This window comes from Dermacentor silvarum, chromosome 11, assembly GCF_013339745.2.
Source record: "Dermacentor silvarum isolate Dsil-2018 chromosome 11, BIME_Dsil_1.4, whole genome shotgun sequence".
Classification (NCBI taxonomy): Eukaryota; Metazoa; Arthropoda; class Arachnida; order Ixodida; family Ixodidae; genus Dermacentor; species Dermacentor silvarum.
Genome location: NC_051164.1, coordinates 92,154,593 through 92,175,665, shown reverse-complemented (window position 1 = coordinate 92,175,665; position 21,073 = coordinate 92,154,593). Strand labels below are relative to the sequence as shown.

The window sequence follows — 21,073 nt, the reverse complement described above, 5'->3', positions numbered from 1 at the left end:
CGATGATGATGATGAACCTTATAATTTATTCTGGGGGCCACGCTTAGGATGAAATGATAAGGATTTTGAAGATGATAACGATACGGTGATGGTGGTGATGATGACGATGATGCTACATCGACGACGACGACGATGCTGCTGATGATGATGATTGGGACAATGATGATGACAAAAGTTGAAAGGCGATTCAGCTTCTATATTCGACGTCAATCGAACGCTGTCACTCTAGCGCGGCTCTCGCAATACAATGTACGGTTCTTACATCCCATTCTCGCGTCCAATTTGCTGAGGAACACGTTGTCATTCAACGACTTCAATTAGACGTTGCCTTAAATTTTTTTGTTTAATCTTTAGCAGACGCTCATGAGCTACGTGTCCGTGTGGCCCTCGCCGTCAGGCATGCATGAAGCAAGCGTCCTTATCAAGCCGCGATCTTGCTAGTTTCCTGCTCACCCGACGGTGAAGCTTTATTCATCGTCACAACCCTTGAGAAACTTCTAACGCCCTTTTTTATTTAGAAACACCCTGTCTACGGCCACCTACTCTGGGCATGCCAAAGCAGTCACCCAAGAACGCCAAGAACTATTGCGCGACTCCAAATGATTGTCGGGGGATTGTAAACCAGGAAAAAGGTTACGCTATATGAAAGGGCGTGCTAGTAGAGCTACGATAGTTAAAGGAGCACGCGCTTGCCCCTATATAAGTAGGGGGGGGGGGGGGGGGGGTAGGAGGGCAGATATTTCACACGCGTGGCGTCATACGTATTTCTCAATCACTCGTTCTACGTTTCGCTCTGGGCTTTCTTTCGTATTCAATCACAATTTCGTATTCAATCCGCACATTAGGCCCCTTGGGCTCACCGTGATGTACTTTCCATTTTCCGGCAGCGCTCCAGTACAAGCGCACTTCGTAGGCACCGAGCCAATTGAGACGTGATATTCCGTGTACCGAGCCATAAAAGGGACAACGATTGTTTTGGACGTAGGAAACTACGACAGGCTTTAAAGCTGGGAACGTTTAAAGTGTCGCCGAATGATCCCATTTACGCGAACTACCTAACTAGACCCGTTGCTTCCAGGGGAGGGGGGAGAGGGACAGGTCACCAGTTAAATGGCGAAGTCTTTGCTAACAATGTTGCGGTGTATGAGAGTTACGCCGGCGTATTTATAAACGCTGCGGCAAATGGTCCAGAGTAGTACGCGAACAAGACTCAAACCCAGTCGACCTTCGTCGTCTTCTCTTTGCGTCATGGCGCAGACCACACGGTGCCAATGCACATTCAGATAAAACTGGACAGCCACATTTGATGCAACCGATTTCTATCGTGAGGGCTGAATGTAAAGGCTACAGGCGTTATCTGGGCGGGACAGTGCGACGGAGTCCCCGAAGATCAGGCGTTTTAACCAACGACAATAATTGAAACCTCTCTGTATTTACCGCATCAACAGAACAACTTATGCATGTCGCGCTTCACCGAGCGTCGGTGGAATAGAATGATAGAATGAAGTGAGCCCCAGGGCCTTCGCTTGGGCTTGGCGCTTGTGACGAGCTGCACGAAACTCCTGCATTATCTAAGAAGGAGTGTCTTGAAGCCAGGCTTGCTATTGTGTGGGCCCTATAAACCCACACGTTTGCCTTTTTCCCCATGACCATACAATGTCATCAAAATGCATTTAAAGCCTCTTTCTTCCAAACTCCACAGGCCCTTCTGTCATTACGAGCTGTGAACAAATAGTTTTTGGGCTGTAGCCCAATTAAAAAAAAAACAAAAAAAAAACATTCAAGTTATAGCTGTACCGTAGTGTGGCCGGTGCTTTGTTCTATGCATTTCACTTGCACAGCTATGCCCACTACGTTCAGAGTATTTACTGCGTTTTGAAAAGACTTGCTCGAAATGCTCACAAGGTGTTCTGTACAACACGGGTGACACTTCTGAATTAAAAAAACAAATATACAGATCCAACGCAACATGTTGAAATCTACCAACGTGGAGCGAAGCTTTAGTAAAGGGTAAATCAAATGCTTTACAACTAACGGCGGTGCTCAAAATGTTCTTTGCTTTCATCTTATGCAACGTGTAATCTCGCGTAATTTTTGTTTGTCCTCCACAAAGGTCGCAAATGTGTTATCACGAATTTTTTTACCTTTATGCACTACGCCGCTATCGGGCTATGCCCGAACGCAAACTCGAAGTCAGGCGTATGACTTGTACGCAGCGATCTCAGGAGGACGTAGGCGATGTGTGTTATATCACTTGTCGAAGGGTAGCAAACCGGAAACTCGCCTCTGGCCAACCTCCCTGCCTTTCCTCTTTCTCTCTCGCTTGACGAGGGTCGATGGACGAATACTGATGACAGGAGTGTGCACACCAAAGTACGACGCGCATCAAGCAACATTTAAGGATTCTTTACCTCTTGTGTCACAGTGAGAGATACCCATTCTGGAGGATTGGCCACGAACGGGCACAGGCACACAGTGGCACTTACAGATTGGTGGAATCAAAGAAAATTAAGTAAATGAAATAATTCGTAATATATAATGCACTTTTACATTAACAGGTCAGTGTACTTTAGAGATGCACGTTAGCCAACAATGTGTGTTCTGGTTTTGTGTGAGAATTTATTGTTTTGTTAGGCAGATCAGATATGCGCTTACTTGCACCACTTTGCGGGTCAGCATACAAGGGCGGTACAAGAGAGTTCGCTGTAACTTTCATTCGACGCTCACGCGACCTTGGTATACATATCCACGTACGTATCCGCCGGAGATACTGGCCGACCAAGCAGCTAGTAGCCACGCAAAACCACGAGAGGGTGGCCAAGGAAAGCTTAGTTCTAGCAATGGACATTCCGTCGCTCGCGCCGCTGTCCCCGGAACATTGTTTGCGCACTCCTGGTCGACGCAGTAGGCTGTGTTTACCATCGTCGTTAAAGCGGTGTCATTCTAGAACTCGTGGTCGAAGATGTCTTGAACAAATCGGTAGGATTATCTGTACCAATCGGGTGTATGGTGCACTTGAACACGTGAGCAGCGCAATAGATATCCGTCGTTCCTCGGCAAAAGCCTGGCTGCCCAATTTTCTCGACTTCTTCACGAACCGTGCTCCCGTAAGAACGTTCTCAACTCTTTTTCTTCTTCTGCCAGTGATGTTCCTCCATGCTAGAAACGCGAGCGCCACACATAACGCTTATCGTGTCTCATCGCGTCTTCGCCATTCGCCTGGTGAGTCATTTCGAAAGACTTTCTTGTGTCATATCTGTGCTCTTAGCCTTCCGTCTGTACTAAAGGGGCAAAAGTACACATGAACAAGCGAAGGTGGCGCATAAACTTTTCTAACGCGGTTTTCAGTGTTCGCAGCCTGATGCCAGGTTTCACGATTTAAAATGACCGTTGCGTTGTATCCCCACTCACATCTGAAACCTATGCTGCCTTTTGCCCGCGTCCTAATACAGTATACCAGAAAAAAATTGGCTGAGGCTTAACTCTTGTAAACCTAGTTATCACGAGCGAAACGTCTGTTTGGCTTTGTTTTGCAAAGACTACGCGCACAGTGTTTCATTATTGCACGCTTCCGCGCTTGGTAAGCTTCTCTATAACGTGCTAATCTGGCCTCCCTTTGCTCCGGTGTTTCAGCAGCCAACTGTGCCTTTGCTTGAGATTTTGCAGCCTGCGGTCTAGCTATATCTACTGGATGATTGGATTCAGCCTGTCGCTTGCGTTGAAGCGCATGCACAGGCGGCCCAGCTGGCGCGCCATCCATGGCGAGACTGAGCGACCAAGCGCCGGCGAAACAGCCGTTAAACATTCGCCTAGTCACGTGGTACCGCGGCGGCGATGCTCCGAGCGAGCGCAGCTGCGACGCCTCTCCGCAGCTGATAACGTGGCGTGACGTCACACCTGCCACACTTGCGCTCCGACGGCTCGCTCTCCGGCGGCTCAAGGTCATTGCGACGCGATGGATGACCTTACGAGACATGGCGTAGTAGAGCTTTCGCTCCAATAATTTCTGCACGTCTGGTAGAACTTCTCCACTTCGTATATGACGTCGAGTATTCCGATAACGCGATGCCGATCAGATTCTGAGAAAAGCAAGTTCAGAGAATGTAGTGTATATATATATATATATATATATATATATATATATTATGTGACGGGACATGCCTTAGATGATATTGTTCGGCATTATTTGTGTTCTTTAAGGCCTGTGTATTCCGTGCGTTCTTCGAAAGGCTTGATCCGTGATGCGTGTTTCTAAATAAATATTCCAGGAATCTCGCCGACCGTCTTCACGTACGAAAACATGTGCGTAAAAAGAAATCCACGCACTAGCATTTCTTTTTCGGAAGTCAGCTTCTCTTTGACGTCATATGTTTGTCGAGTTCGCTCACATTGGGGTAAGAATAGGTTAGCCTTTCGGTAATTGATATAGAAATAGTTCAAAGACCACGAGTCCGGGAACCAAGAGGGCGCATGGAACTCGTCGACGTCAAAGGGCGTTATAATCGTTCTTTCGACCATTCTGACGCTTGCTAAAATTAATAGCTCAAAAGAAGTTAAACAAAGATGCCTTCTTTCTACTGCTTTATTCGAAGGCAGTGTCCCCGAATGCGCAGCGGGTAGAACTGCACATGCGTGCACGTCGCTCCTTAACTACCAACGCATCTGAAAAGAAGCTCTATGGACTTTAGAACATGGCCTGGTCTTGCAGGGCGTCTTCGAGGAGGAAAAAAAAAAAACACTTTTCGCTGAGCGCTAGAAAAATGTGTCTGATTCATCCTAGTTGCCTTCTTTCCCTCCCCCTTTCTTTATGTTGGGCCCATGGTAACAAGAAGGCACGGTCATTCCAACTTTGTCGAAGGGCCCGTGATCTGCGCGACACAATGTCTGACAAAAGCTGATATGCCCTTGCCACATAGATTACAACCATACGCAAGAGAACATGAAATAAAGCCGCGTTAAGCTTAGGATAAATTCATCGTTATGAATGCATGGTAGAAATTTACAAGTTAAACTGAAAATGGTAATGAAGTCGGCAGGGGAAACAACTTACTGCAAGCGGCTCTCACATCTGCCGCATTATGCGCGCGTTGTTCTCGCCAAGCTAAACGTCGCGGCTCTCCTAAACACTTCCAGGGCTTATCGTGTAAACAAACATCCAAGAATGCGGGCTTAATTGGTACAGCACTGCATACGCAACGCGGAAGTTGTGGGTTCAACTCCTACCATGGGCAAGTTATCTTTACACCCACTTTAATTTCTGTTAGGTGATTACTTATACATTTTGATTAAACGTAACAATAGAATTTTTTGCGCGCTTTGTCTGGCTTTCAGTGCCCTCGCTTTGGTTCAGGGTCCCGGGGCAGTACTTTGGCGGCTACAATAACCAGAAATAAAAGGCCTAGCGAAACACGAAACGTCATTTAATGAATAAACTATCAATTCAGACGACTCGGAACAGCGTCAGGCCAATGGTTCAGACACAGGCAGCTATCCCGTACCTTATCCGCCATGGTGGCTCAGCGGCTATGGTGTTGCGCTGCTAAGCACGAGGTCGCGGGATCGAATCCCGGTCGCCGCCGTCGCATTTCTATGGGGGCTATATGCAAAAATGCCCGTGTCCCGAGCATTGGGGGCACGTTAAAGATAACCAGGTGGTCAAAATTAATCAAGAGTCCCTACCTATACGACGTGCCTCCCAATCATATCGCGGTTTTGGCACGTAAAGCCCCAGAATTAAATTTATAGCATTCGTCGGTCCTTTCACTCCGCGAAGATGGATGATAAGTGAAGCTTATCACAACAAGTGGAGGGTATACGTACCCGTTCACAGTGCTGAACGCAGGCAGTTTTTACTTGATTAAATATTTCTTACACGTACCTCAAACTTTAAATTCACCAAGGTCTTCTCCACTAGTAGCGTAATGTTCATTCAACACTTCCAAGGCATTGTGTCGCTGTTCGTCGGAGCGGATCACACAGATGAGGGACAAGTTGTCGAACCAAAAACGCATGCGTTCGATGTTTCGAGTTTGCTCGCCGGCGTGGTTAGCAGCATCCGCCCGCCACTGCCGCTTACGATTCTTCAAAATGCAATTGCTTCAAAATTAAATCTGTCCGTCACGTAAGACAATGAATGGCTCATACCCCCTTAAGCAATGGTTCATACCCCCGTAAACGCGGCCTCCCCATTACGGCGACAGAAGTCGTTGGCGCCTTCGGTAGAAGTCGTCGGCACGTGCTGTCCATGACATGTTGACGTGCAATCGCCCATCCCGACAAGCTTCGCTGTCTGTTTTCGTCATATAATCTTAACCAACGCCTCCTAGAAAGCACAAGCAAGGCCTGTGCACTTCGATACATGACGTCATCCTACCTTGCCCAACTGCCACAGAATCTGATGTGGATGCTCCCGCGCAAGCCGCTGTGATTTTGACGTCACCGCTGCCGGCACGCCGCGCTTGACAGTCTTGGAAGCATCGTGTGATGATGCAAGGCTTGAAACGCCGGGCTTGAAGCATCGTGTGAACATAGCAAAAGTGGAATATGAAATGCAGATACTGTAGTTATAACATGGACCCCATTCCATTCTCACCCGCAACTTGCCCAGGAAGACTTTGTCTTTCATCGACTTGAACTGGGGGTTGAATTGTTTTTTTAACTTTATTCGTTTGTGAACACTTCGCTGAAAACTTTAACCGCCGCGGCCTATTTAGAAGGATTGCCAGGATGTAAGAGACATATAGCACTGATGTTGGTTCTCTTTTAGTATACAAGCTTTTATATAGTTTTGTGTATACACATGTCGTATACATCGCGTTCTTGTATATATATATATATATATATATATATATATATATATATATATATATATATTGTTAATTCTTGTGCCAGCAGTCAAACCCGAATCTGATGAACCTGGATAAAGCGAATTCTTATTATCTATGTGGAGCACGCGAAGTTTACTGACCGATACGTACTCGTGTAAAATAACACCCTCGCAAGGAACTGGACACTGGCTGTATAGAACTCGGGGCGTCCGAGACCTCCTCCAAGTGGACTGGAGGAGGTCTAACTGCACTAACATGATACGGGTGTGTCGGATAAAGTGCAATAGCGTACTTGATCTGTGTCAGTAACACCAATCAAGTACGTTATCGCACAGAAGTTGCTTATCTCACTACATTATTTCATAGTCACTCATCCTACTATCTGTAATTTGTTGTGATTTATCCCCTCCCCTTTACCCGAGTGATTAGTAGATTAGTGATTCGTATTCGTGGGTCTAATTTGAAATTATTCTTTCATTAGCCATTGGCAAGTGACTTCGTCTTTGAAACGTAGCCGATTGTTGCGAGTTCGAAATTTACCTGGTGACAGCATTTCAGCTTCATTCGTCTGTTTTAACGAGGACAATCGCAGTTGGGACAGCGTCACAGCTTGCTACTCATACCTGCGTCAAGATTCTAACTTTTGCAGCATCACGCATGAATCACGCCGACAATTAGTCTGTGCTGAAGTCTTCGGCAATCGTGCTTCGATTTATCTAGGAGGCCTTGAGGTGCCTTTTTTAAAGCTTGAATTCTGCCAAATGTTTGCATAATGAGTACGCGGATCAGAAGCGTGGTTGTCGATTGTTTGTTTGCGCTCGTGGTGGTGGGGACTCGAATCGACTGCTGAGACTCGATGAGCCGAAACTCTTGTTGCATCTTCAGCGAGCTGTTTCCACAATGTTGAACTTTCAGTGTTTAGTTACCTTTTGTAATGTTGGCCGCACGCCGACGACCATACTTGAGCAATCGAGCTTATATTTATCTCGGAGGCTTCAAGAACAAGCATTCTTATAAGTTTGCAATCTGCTAAAAGTTTGCACAGTGATTCAGGGAACGACAAGTGCCTTTGTCGAATGTGGGTAGAGAACTATAGGCTGCATGCTCGACAAGCTTAATTTCTCCTTACGGTTTCAGCTTTTTGCCAAGCATGGACCTTTCACTGTTTATTACCCTAGGTAAAATCCCTCGAGGCCCACAAACGTGCCCGCCTATACACAGAAATATGGTGACGAAGAAGATGCTCAGAGACTAAGATCTTATCCACGGCATTTATTCGGTTACATCAACAAAATGTCACAGCGCTTGCGTAAAAGTGAAGACTCAAGACGGGCTGAGCTTTAACTACGCGCACAGCAAGGCAAAACGTTTGATGTTCGTATATATTATCTTCGATTAAAACATTGCACTGGCCGCTACAAAATGAAGCATGCTGTAGCACATAATCTAGGACACACTCTGGGCAATTTCCGGTTGCAATTACGAGCGATAGCGTGATAAAGCAAAACACGTGAAAAAGCGCTAGCCCTTGCAGTGCAACGTTGATAACGGACATCATTCACCGCTAACCTGGTCACGTGGTTATGGGAAGGTAATAAGTGAGATATTTCGATACCGAGATTTATGGCCTGTCACCGGTGAGTATTCTAGCCCTTATCTAGTGTACAACGAAATTCGGTCGAGAAACGCCAAATAACGTCTGGTCTGTTATAGCGATTCTATTTCAATGCTATTCTTTTACGTCCTTAGTAGTTCAACAGTGGTATGAGCTGCGCTCTGCTTACGTTATCTCCGTGATTGGCCGCTCATGAACGGTAGATGCTGAGAAAGGCATCGAATCGCGTTACGGCATCCCTACGTTATACCGATCCTGGTTACTCCCACCGATCTACATCACAGGTTTGTAAATATAGGGATGAATGCGCGTAAATTAATGATGAGCGACCAACCGCGCGTTCCTCCTAATTACATACTGTCCAGAGCCAACTGCTTCAAGCTCTTCATGGGGCGTGCGCAGTGCTTCTTTCCGTTGTCACCTCTATTAAAATTGTCATCAGTTCGCCTTGAAGCGCGCTGATAAAGTGCCTTCAGAGGTCGCCGCGGTGTGAGTGCATCGCTCGCATAAGGTATTTACAGAACAGAAGTAAGCCAAGGCGCATAAGTTGCTTCGTCAGTTTCTTTGAAAATCCAGCTCGATAGAAATTGATTTGACAATACGCAGGGAAAATATCAATGCACGTATTGAGAGACGGCACTAATTGTGTTTAAGACATCGGTGAAAAACAAATCGAAATGCTGTCGCCGTACTCAGTTTTGCTTCGCATGGCACATTGTGCTCTTCGCGTTTCCAACGGGCAAGACGTATTCACAAGAGTGTGACATTCCAGGCCATCTCAAGAGGTCACGAAGCAGACGGACTCAATTAAGGATGTCAAAATATGCAGAAGGCCATAATTATTTTAAGAAAAAAAATACCTGATGTATAAAAACAGCGACTTGTTAGAAGCCAGCCAACGCCCGGCTCTTAGTACGCAGAACTGGGAAACATATTGCCAGCGGTGAGAAAAAGAGAGAGAGAGAGAGAACCGGCTGAGAGTGCGGAAAACGTCTTGAAGACGACAAACATAACTATCTTGAGATGTCTCGAAAATGGGAGTTGTTGGACTCCACAATTTCTGTCGCATATGGAAATATTTCGCATGTAGGCTACGCACCAGCTTTATCTCTCCCCCTCTTAACGCAACTTAGATAGCAAGCTAAACTGAATAAATGTCAAGGACGGAATAAACGCACGTGCTATTTGAACGAGCTATCTTATCGCGTGTAGAAACAACGCACGCATGCATAATCAGAGGCTGTGTCGTCCGAACGTTATGTCTGCCCCTCACGCCCGCATTCCCATCTCGTTCTATTTATCCAGTCACGAGACGCTTTCACGAGTGCCCACACGTTGTCGAGATCCTTCTGCGCCGCAAGTTTAACATAAGAAGTGAGACAGCCAGGATAATATCAACAACCAGCGCTCAAACTTCGCGCGTCGACAGCAGCGCCGTAACACACAGCCTAGCAAGTGGAGGAAATATTTTTCAGTAGCCCATGGGGGGAAGGGGGGGGGGGGGGGGGGTCTTGTGGCAGGTGTGGCCATCTTCCAACCTGATTGGGCGCCAGCGTGCTTGAGCGTAGGAGCGCGTGCGCTCCTTCGCACACGTGTGTTATCGCGCAAAATAGAGCTTCAGAAATAGAGTTTGATATGTCCCGAAAATGGGAGATGTTGGACTCAACACTTCAGTCGCATATGCGTCATGCGCAATACCCTGGCCCCTAGATATTGCGTACGCTAGCCGGTTGCGTCCCCTAAACTAAAACTCTCTAATGTGGTGCCATTTTTGTTGCATCCGTACCGGAGGGTGTAAGCCTATTTCAGTGTACGCAACTGCTGTAACGCCTCCGTACCAGCGCTGGCTCCCCATAGACGTGGTACCGAAGCGCTGCCGTCAATTCCTTTCCTCTGGTAACTGTCACTAGCATAGCAAATGGAAGACGAGTGGAAGTACAGCTTCGGACACTAAGCGCGCTTATACGGCTTGGCAAAAAATAGAAGAAGTCGCCAGAGTCCCACCTACATGCCAAGCCACCGGGACGCTTCTTTTAACGGAAGAGAAAGATTGAGTACGTGTGTGTCGTGGGGGCATTCGTTATCCCTTGTTGTATGACAGATTTCAGTGCATTTGTGTTCCAATTCCAGTGGTTGTCACTCGCACATATTTTTGCAGCGGTTGTTTGTGCTCGGTATCTTAGCCAAGCAACAGACAGTTCAAAAGAGAACATGAACACTACAGAAATCAAGCAAACTTAAGTTTTGCACGCGAATTGAATAGCCAGAAGGCAGCTGTGCACAGTCTTATCCGAGGTGCGATAATACAGTCATGTGACATTGACGGCGCCTTACTACACAAAAGCTTCACCGCTGGCTTCACTTGCACGTTTAACTTATACTTCTATAACACATTTTTCCCGAAGCAGACAAACACAAGGGAATAAAACTATCGTCGGGAACAATATGTGTTTATCTCCTCTCTTCCCGCACACTGCGATATCTGTGGAAAGACGACAGTGGCTTAACCGCCGATAGCCACGAGAGAGTTCAATAGACTTTCACAGGAGTGGTTTGGAATGCAATGATATAAGGTATATCTTCACGGCACAGTTATTCACTTACGAAAAATCAGGAATATTCAAATAATGGGATGACGGATCTACTTTGATAATGGAGCACTGATAAAATGCTTCGGAGTATTTCTTTAGTGTGATTCGATCAATAAACGTAATTTTATTTTGTATTGCTAGCGTCTGAACAAAACAGAGCAAAAACAAAGTGCGTGATTTTTATGCAACACCGTGTGAAGCAAGCTGAACTTGTGCAGAGAGAACCGTGTCACAGTCTTCCATCTGTGATAGTTTTTTTTAGCCTGTTGTATATATACTTATATTACTTTGTACAAAATAAGCACGTCAGTTAACAATAAAAGCAAGGGCGACTGAAATTCCCTTAATATACATACACTTCGTTACTTTTTTCTGTGATATTTTGCGCGCTGCAGAGGAAACCAGTTCTCCGAGAACACAATCCCGCATTGTTCGTTTTCGACTTCGTTCCTTCGTCGCTCGGTTGGGTCGGATTAAGCTGTCAAGCTCACGCAGCTCGTTCACACCGGTCAAATGCCGTCGACGCCTATCAGTCAAAGTCGCCCTTCAGTTTGCCGACGTGCGACACGGTCAGGCTTCGCAGAGACCGGGACCTCTCGAACAGCGAAGGGTCCGTGTAAATCGGTTCGCTCGGGTCTTCGAACTTGGAGACCGGAGGAGCCGGCTGGAACTGGGACACGTACATGCTGCACGGACTGGGCGAAGTCAGTCCGGCCTGGGCCTCCTTCACCTTTGGGCGGAAAGGAAGAAAAACAACAAAATACGTCTTGTGGGTGTCATACCAACATGATTTTACAAAATTTGCGGTGATTGCGCAGGCAATCGAAAATGACACGTGACGTCTCGCTTCACGGCACACCCTTATAGGCCGATGCCTTTAGCAGGCGTGCAGTCAGCGTCACTTTCTCCTGTTAGCTTTGTGATATACATTTTTTTTTCTTAGTAAGGACGGAATCAACGTGGCAAGAGGCAAGATGGATGAAACGGTAGTACTTACTGGCGGGGCTCTATTCTTCTGTAGTCACAGCCATACGATGTTACAGATAATAAAGCCAAAGAAAGCAGTAAGGGGGAGGTTAATTGTTATGTTCTATTTAAAATGCTTGCTCTTGCGCAGCAGCAACCCACCACACGTTGATCAACTCGGTGTCGCGGGGCAAGATGCTCAACAGGCCATGTCAGTGCTCATTCAAGCATAACTGTGAATCTCACGCCCAAGGCCAAAGGGTCTTATTCGGGAGGACTGGCAGAGGGAGCATTTACCTGTAGCTTGACCCTTCGGACGTAGAACGTGGCTCCCATGGCAACCCCCACGAGCGCGCAGATGAGGATGGCGAGTACCACCACCAGGGCGTAGTAGCCGGACTGGGCGACGCACACTGTCGGCTTCTTGTAGACTATCGAGAGAATGGTAAAAAAAAAAAAATCACAGCATATCCACGGGGTGAATGATGATGAGTGGGCGAAGCTCCGGAGGGAATCATCGGATCTCCCGCTTAAGGGGACGCTAGCACAAACGCGTTAGAAACGTGCAGTACTCTCTAGTAAGGGGGAGCGGCCACAGCGTCTTACGCAGCCATTTACACATGCCGGAACGTGCACCGCGTTTGCCGACGCCATCACATGACTGCTGAGAGAGTATACCCCCCGTATTCATAAACGCTCCTCGACTTGAACTTGACTTGCCACCGCTTTGGGCAGCGCGTTCGAAACGCGTTGAAGGTAAGGCGGAGAGGCCACAGCGTCTTACACCAGCTTCTTACACGGGCCGTAACGCGCTAGCACAAACGCGTTAGAAATGCGCTAGAAACGCGGCCTTTCGTTAATGTTGGGTATTTATTGCCATCGTGGTGCGTGTGTCCATGTCCGCTTCGTGGCGTAGTGGGCTAACGCCGCGCGCTCGGAAGCGAGGGGTCCCTGGTTCGATTCCGCGCTACGGACACAACTTCGGAATTTTTTTCTCATTTTTCTCAGACTGGTTACACACTACTGGTTACACACTACTACTACGACGACGGGGACGGAACGGGTGCCGCTATAAGGAGCTTCGCCCCTAAAAAAAAATCAAGGTATAGAAAGGCACGGAGCTGGATCGTCGATAATCTTGTTTTTCAAGTCGTCGGACTATTCGCCCTCGCGCTGCCAACAGCTCAGGTGGTTAACTCGGCGTAGGCAGACCAACTCAAAACTGTGTCGCCTGCGAATTGGCTTGAGGTTGCTATTTGGGCCTGTTGTGTGCCATTAGAACCCGTAACGTTGCGCGTGAAAGACACGGACAAAAGCAAGGAACGAAGATACACACACAGCGCAATGTGTATGTTTTATGGGGGCGGACTTCTCGCTGAGGCAAACAGTGCGTAACAAATAGAGGCCGTCTCAAAAAAAAAAAGAAAAAGAAAGGAGAACAACACAGAAGCAGTGTACGGCGGTTTTTCTCGGATAGAATACTTCGCAGTTGACGAACTTCTCGTGGTCCGACGCATCGAACCCTGGACCTTCACCTTTCCTATGCGATCGTTCTACCGCAGCCTGAGTTAACCAGGAGCCCAGCAGATTGCAGGGCGAGGTCGACTTAATGGCCCCTTCCTCCGAAATTTTATCTTTCCGTGCCCATGTCCTACGGCGCTGAGTAATGCTGTTTTATTTTTGTTCTTGAAATCTATTGAGATGAATGCGAAAAACCGCATGAACGTAGATTTAGAACCCCAGGTGGTCAAAATTAATCTGGAGGCACGCCACTACGGCGTACCTCAACCTCTTAACCAGATCGTGGTATTCACACGTGAAGCTCAGAATGTGATTTTTTAAAACAAAGTGTTCTTTTAATTGACGTTACTTCGAAATCCGCGACGTCACACTGACGTAACGGCGCTGTGGTTTCGGCGCGAAATAAAAAAATATATGTTTCAGAAGTGCTCTGTTGAGGGCTATAGTTGTTTAATACAGAACAAGTAACGTAAACTGCGAAAAAAAAAAACAAAAACAAATACAAACAAGAAAGGGTGGAAAGGAAAATAGGACCCAACGCAAAAAAGAAAAAAAAAAAAACTGCGCTCACATCCTGTCTTCTTGCCCCCCCCCCCCCCCCCCCCCTTTTTTTTTTCTTGTATATTACGCAGTATGCGTTACTTGTCATTAAAAAAAATAATACATGGTCCTTCATTTTCTCTTCGAATGTCACCGCGGAATTACTGAAAGTAGAGTGTTGAAGATTATTTTATCGGTATAAACTGATTTAGTGCTTCAAAAGCGAGTTAGAGATTAAAGGACCGCTTGAGAGTGTCCCTTCAACTAAGCACGATGGCGGCACTCTAGCTCCTTACGTAAAATTACGTAAATTACGTAAATGGCACATATCGCCTAAGACTTACGTGCGGACGGGCCGTCGTGCGGAATGTCGGCACGCGAGAGATACACGTGCAGCAGCTCGTGCACCTCCTCGGCTTCCTCTTCGCTCGAGTTTGTGGCCTTGGTGGCGTTCTTCGCGGGCTTCGGCGACTGGCCTACGCCGTCAGTCGCGACTGCTGCCGCCGCCGCCGCCTTGGTGGTGTTGCTCATCTTCATCGTGGGCAGAGCGACGGCAGCCGGCGCACTGGGCTGTTGGGGCACGGCACGCTTCCGGCGGCCCCACGAAGGGAACGTGCCGGGCCGGCCACGGTCGCTGCAAATCACCTGGCGAAGGTACGATATGCGTTGTCTTTAATTCACCGTTCCGTGGCCTTACAGGCGAAAAAAAAAAAAAAACCTGCTATTAGGCAGTTTTACATTTCGCGTTCGCATATAGTTATGGTGAGCAAACCACCGGGCTTACAGAACAACGCAGAAAATATGTACGAAAGAACCCCAAATGAGCACAAAAGAACGCAAGCCACTCCTTTTGGGTACTCAAAGGTTCCTTTGAGTACCCAAACCCATTTGCATACGCAAAATCTAAAACTCCCTGTTGGGCGGCATCGCAGCACGAAATAATGGGATAATTTCAAGACAGAGAACTTGTACAGAGCCATAAAAGTGAAAATCTCATGCAGATAATTCAACCTTGTTCGCTAATTCCTGCCGCCACCCCCCCCCCCCCCTTCCGATCCCCTGCCCAAAGAATATAAATCAACATCTCCCGATGACATCAGACCTTCTCAGTTTCGCCATCTTGTCTGATGTGATTGGCTCACAGGGTCGCTATGCCGTCTCTGATTGGCCCAAGCGTCGACACATAGTGGATTTCGACAACATGGCGGAATCGGGCAGTGTCTGGAATTTCCTGCTTGTGCAATGAGTAGATTTCTTGTGTATTTCGGCACCACGCGCGGCCAAGCATAACAAATAAGGGAATCGTGAAAATCTTACCGGCTCGCAAGGGCCGCGACATGTCCGCACTGTCGCCTGGAAGACGAGCAGGTTTGAGTCCGGTATCTTGAAGGCGTAGAACTCGGCCTCCAGCGCACCGTCTGGAGCCTTGTGAAGCTCGGGAAACACGTACAAGTCGACGGGGCAACTGCGAGAAAGCCAGCCGTTGCAACCAATGAAGACATACACTCACGTATGCCATAGAACGTCCCTCCTTTCGACACCCCACCTCGACTGAAGAAAGTAGACGGCAGCGCCGCCATTCGACAGAAGTGGTCACTGCGCTTCATTTGCACCACATTGCAATGCTTAAGAACAGTAGCGTCTCATTCAGCCGAGGGGCGGCGCTGTACTCAGCTGGGTGGATTGGAACATGTTTTATTAGATTGCGAAAATATATGCCCAGCTGTCGGTTTAGGCTCCTCTGGCCTCCTTAAAGCCCTTGCTTTCTGGGATAGCAGGGGGAAAGTAAACATATCTGCAGTAGAGATTAGTAAAAGGCAATCGATTTTTAGGTTTGCCTAAAGGTTTTAGGTTTTAGGAGGTTTGGTAGCAGAAAAGTAGGGAGACCACAAACAACGGAGGCGTACAAAAACAATGTTCCCGATAGTGGTTCAGAAAGTTTGATGCTGAGAATATTTCTCAGTGTGTGTGTTTCTTTTTTGTTTGTTTTGTTTTTAAAATATAGGTAGTACATTAGGCACAATAATAAATAGAGCTTGGTGGCGCGACCCACCGCCCCGCTTCAAAGGGGAGGATCATAGCATCCATCCATCCATCCATCCATCCATCCATCCATCCATCCATCCATCCATCCATCCATCCGTCCGTCCGTCCGTCCGTCCGTCCGTGGAGTGAAGTGGAGGAAGAGCTTCAAGTCCAGGATGTTTTGAGAGTACAGGGGGTATAGAGACGCGAGTGTATACTGTATGCTACGCGCCATTGAACAAAGTGAGCAACAAAAGCGATGCTGCCTTTGAAGCGAACTTGCTATACTTTACGAAGTGGTGAACTCGGACGCAGTGGAAAGCTTTTAAAAGCGGATAGCTTTCTCTGGCTCTTGCGCCCGCTTTCTTGGCCGGCAGCCGGACTTTTTGAGCCTATGCAAAGGGAAGAGTTATCGGGCAACCAAATTGCACGCGCCTTCTTTGAGAAGCACGTGCTCTCGTGCGAGATTTTTGCGGCATCTCAAGATTAACACGCCATGGTCGGTAGTGGCTGTGTGTCGCGTGTCTTCGCCGCCTCGGCTGGCGATTGCAGGGAGCGTTCGTCGCCCCAATTCCGCAGCACTTCTATTTCCGAGATGCGCCGTTTTGTCGATTTGCCGGCTCACCGCAGCTTCGCCTACGGACCGACTGCCACAGTGCGTGGGATCTGCGTGATTTTCAAGCGAATGGTCGGAGGAGTATCTGACCTCCGCGGAGTAAACGAGAGGAGAACAAAGCGCAGGTGCGCGGCCGTTGCCGGGTCATCGACGTCACGCTGACGTCATTTCGTTGTCGTCATGCCGGCGTCGTCGCGCTGTCATCATCTCTGTCGTCGTGACGCCAATATCGTCATGTCGTCGGGGTTGTCGTTGTCTCGCTGTCATGATGCCGTCCCACTGTCATGACATCTCTGCGATAAATTGGGCCAGCATCGCAATAACACCGGTAATCGATGTCATCTACACCTCCGAAGTAAGGCCAGTTTGTCCATTTTATTTCTGCGGTCCGCACAAATGTTCGCTTACTTTGACAATCGTCGTCTGTATCGTTACTGCAACAATTTTCTTCCTTTCTCTCTCTCTCTCTTCCTCTCTTTCTTTCTCTTTCTCTTTCTTTCTTTCTTTACATCGGCAGCATTCCGTACATGGAGAACACTCTACGCAAAACGCTCGGAAATTTTCATCGGCAAAATGGTTGTTCATTGAGTTCCCGGTGCAATATTTCTCTACGCGTTATCAAGAGTGTCAAACGCACGGCGTTTCCGACTTTACCCTCCTTAAATTGCCAGATCCACAAAAATGTTTGCCACTATTATTTTGACTAATTTTCTTTCAAACGTTTTGCAACTTGGTTTGATGTCACTACGAAATAAAGGAAAAGATAAATCTACAAAACAACAAAAAAGGCCAATCACGTCATAATTTCTCCCTTGCCAGTTCAATGACTAAAGACGTTGGGTTCTGTTGCTTATTGGTTTAACTCCCGAAGTCCCCTTCGTGAAAAATGTATAAAATTTTCTTTTCTTTTTCTTACTTGGCCTATTGCCTGTATGTCATGTTCTCATTCAAAAAATAATTGTATGGATTGAATCTTTCATTTAATGCAAACATTGCGTAAGAAAACGGCCGGTAATATTTTAAAGTAAATATTAATATACAATAATATTCTCTACACTTATGACACGAGCACAAGGACTGGTACTTTGGCAATATCGATGCAAACTGTTAGGACGAGTCCAGCTCGGGCCTGCGAGATTAGGTAACACAGTGAATCGCTGAGCCAAGCACGCAAATCATTGCTGTCATATATTAGCGTCGATGAAGAGCAAAGAAATGTGCAGTTGAGACTACCACACCACCCATGTACGTACCCTCTGGAATCGATGAGATGAACCTGTCTTCCGGAGTAGGGGTCCTTGGCAATCACGTTGGCGGCAAAGATGTCGCTGTAGAAATCGAATTGGTCTGCGAAGATAGCGTGAGAGAGCGCGTTTTAAACTCACAGTACGTCGGTCGCGTGCCTCTTGAGCTGCACTTACACTTTCCCCTTGCCTCTAGCCTGAATGTCAGCAAGTCCCCTACGGCGATGGTGGTTGTTGGAGTGCCACGGTACAGGATGCGCAGCTGGACGTTCGAGGTCAGGATGTTCTGGGCCGGTAGATGCTCTATCTGCGTCGGGTACCGACTGCGGCCGATTTGACAGAAAACGAGGTATTATGATAGTTATTAGGTTTTCGAACATAAAGCGATCACAGAGAAGAGAAAGAAAAGAACTGCCTGGCAACTGCCATCAGAAAGGGTACAACGCCTGATTGCTGTAATTCAAAGAAGGTCCGTATAACACGAATAGTGAACGAACAATAGGAGAGAAAGTGAAGATAATGAGGTGGACAGTGGTTGAAGACGAGCAGAGAGAGAAAAAAAGGAGGGAGGGGAGAGAACGTGCTCGTGCAACGGTGCTTTTGCGCCACTAGTTCACTTTAACCTACTTTTATGGACGTCGTACTTTCTTGCTAATGCTAGGTATAGTATTCGTGGTTGATAACTGTACAAGATGACGCGTTAAACCTCCCGACCGCGCTAGCAATTTCGTGTAACGCCTTGGAAATTCCGCTATCAATCACTTTTCGCGCACATACCGTTTTGACAAAGAACGTGCGGTGTGCAGCTAGCAGTGCCTTCTTGCCGAGAGTTAATTTAACGTGGCGTAATTGACGTGGAACGCTATACTGGTAGGTAGCATTTAGTTTGGATAAGCTTAGAAAATGTCATGACCGCGTGCGCGCGGGCACTTTCATGCGCCGTGAAAATTCCGCAATGTGATCACGCCGTTAGCGCCAATGAAAAAATAAATTCATGAATCATTCCACTGTGTGAAGGTGGATGACCATGCGAAGCTGTTTAGCGCACCACACAGATGCGACACAGAATTCTGAACAAAGGTATTGAACAGATTCGCGAAGTTTCGAAAAATTCGCCATTGTGAAGGCGTAAACGTTGCGCTTTTTACCGCGAAGCTGTCTATGGCTAGACCATGGCGTCAACGCGGGAAAACTGTCATAATCAGCAATGGTTCGAGCGTCGTCGTCATCTTCCACAGCTGGCTCGTTGGTGCCCCTCGCGCAACCGCGCGAACGCGTTCGTGCCATTGCTCACGCGTTCGTCATCGTCGTCGTCGTCTTCCTCAGCTGACTCCGTTGCCGCTCATCATTCCAGCGTAAAGTTTCATTTCCCTTCTTCTGTCATCGTAATGGGGAGGCCGCGTTTACGGGGCTATGAGCCATTGCTTAAGGGGGTACGAGCCATTCATTGTGTTACGTGAACAGATTTAATAACATGCAGAGGCGATACGCGAATGTGTGTGCGTACCTGTCGTCACGATGAACACCGATCAGGACAATAAATCTGTTCTATACCTTTGCACAAAACTCTGTGTCGCATCTGTGTGGTGCGCTAAACAGCTTCGCGTGGTCATCCACCTTCACACAGTGGAATGAATGATTCATGAATTTATTTCTTTTTCTGCGAAATTGTAACTGCAAAAATTGTCCTTTTGCTAGTGGTTCTAAGTTCTTCTCAGTCAAAAATGCATTAGGCCTCACAGTAACGTGGCGTAATTAGCACAAGTTGCTATACAAGAGGACCGCTGAATCTTCATTGGGGCAAACGCCACTGCTGCTGATTTTTTTTTTTTTCTGCGAGATTTGTTTTCGGGACACAAACCGCGAAGGCGCCCGCGCAAGTTTTTGAGGCAATGTATTTCTTAGCGAGTCAACCCCTCTTTTCGTATCAGGTATGTGTGTTTCTAGCCACCTTCGTGGGCTGATGCCCAAGATGGTGCAGTCTAAAATGCGGGCCGATCCCGAAGACCGTGTAGCCTACAGCCGCTCCGCCGATATCGGCATTCTAAAAATGTGGACATGTACCGCAGATACTGCAGTCAAACATTTTTCACATTCCGATCCTACTCCATCCTACGCCATCCTACTCCCCTCAAGCGACGGGTGACGCGATGTTGTGTAGTGTGCAGCGACTCCAACCAATTATCACCCCTAACTCGCTCATGAAATCATTGTCTTTGATCGACGTGAACTAGACGTTGAAGTACCTCTCAACTTGTTCTGCTTAGTCGTCTGGTAATCAAGCACTAAGTTGTGACTTTAACGAGTTCCGTGTGCTTTGAACAATACCTATACGCCCGTAATCTCAGAAGCACTTTCTCACGAAGAACACGGCACTTACCCGTCCGTCCTTGTGTCCAGGTAGTTAGAAGTCACAACCGCTTCGCCAGGTCCCGAGAAGTAGCACGTGAGATTGTATTTCTTGTCCCTGCTTGTCTGCACGTAGTCGTTGAACTGGACCACGACGATGTTAGTCATCACGTCGCCATACTGCAAAAATATGATAAATGGCGATGTAAAGGAAATGATGTCGTTTAGCTGACCGAACGTGAACTGGATAAATACAAAGAAACACGCCGCTCTACTTTCGGCAGTTGCGATCAATTGGTATAGAGGCATTGGGTCTTGACAGACTTGCCAGAAATGAGGTGTGTTCTAAGTCTTAGTTTTACAATGTTCACTTCTATAGTGATGCAAAAATGGAGCGCCCGAATCCCGCCAGTATCCGACGGAAAATTGAGTACACTCTGGTTGGTTGTTTCAACCGGTTTAGGTTTGATGTTTACGGTCTGCCAAAGAGAAAATGAGTAGCCAGCATCACACGTGATGCCAAATTCTCCTGCACACATGGCGTAACATCTTACTGTTCAGCGCGAGCAAACACCGGACCAAACTACAGAACTTCCCTGCTAGAAATGCTTCCGACCCGTTCCGTTGGACGATTACCTTTTAAGTTGTGTCGTTTGTTCATTATAAATATATATCTTAAATGGAAAATGAGGCATCAACACAATCGTAGCAATTGCAACGAAGGAAACCCATACGGGTTCCTCGAAAACCGTATTATCTATACATTGGCTAATGTAGGC

General features: G+C 47.2%; 1 protein-coding gene across 1 annotated transcript in view; it reads right to left on the bottom strand.

The window, feature by feature from the left end:
* Positions 1-8,084: 8,084 nt before the first annotated feature.
* Positions 8,085-21,073, bottom strand: part of LOC119433495 (uncharacterized) — a 69,488-nt gene continuing 56,499 nt past the window's right edge. The window contains exons 10-16 of the mRNA XM_049659436.1: positions 20,326-20,474; positions 18,123-18,268; positions 17,955-18,048; positions 15,378-15,525; positions 14,405-14,705; positions 12,297-12,430; positions 8,085-11,763 (exon numbers count right to left, since the gene is read on the bottom strand). Coding sequence (XP_049515393.1) covers positions 11,563-11,763; positions 12,297-12,430; positions 14,405-14,705; positions 15,378-15,525; positions 17,955-18,048; positions 18,123-18,268; positions 20,326-20,474 — 1,173 coding nt within the window. The 3' untranslated portion in view covers positions 8,085-11,562. The remainder of the gene's footprint in view (positions 11,764-12,296; positions 12,431-14,404; positions 14,706-15,377; positions 15,526-17,954; positions 18,049-18,122; positions 18,269-20,325; positions 20,475-21,073) is intronic.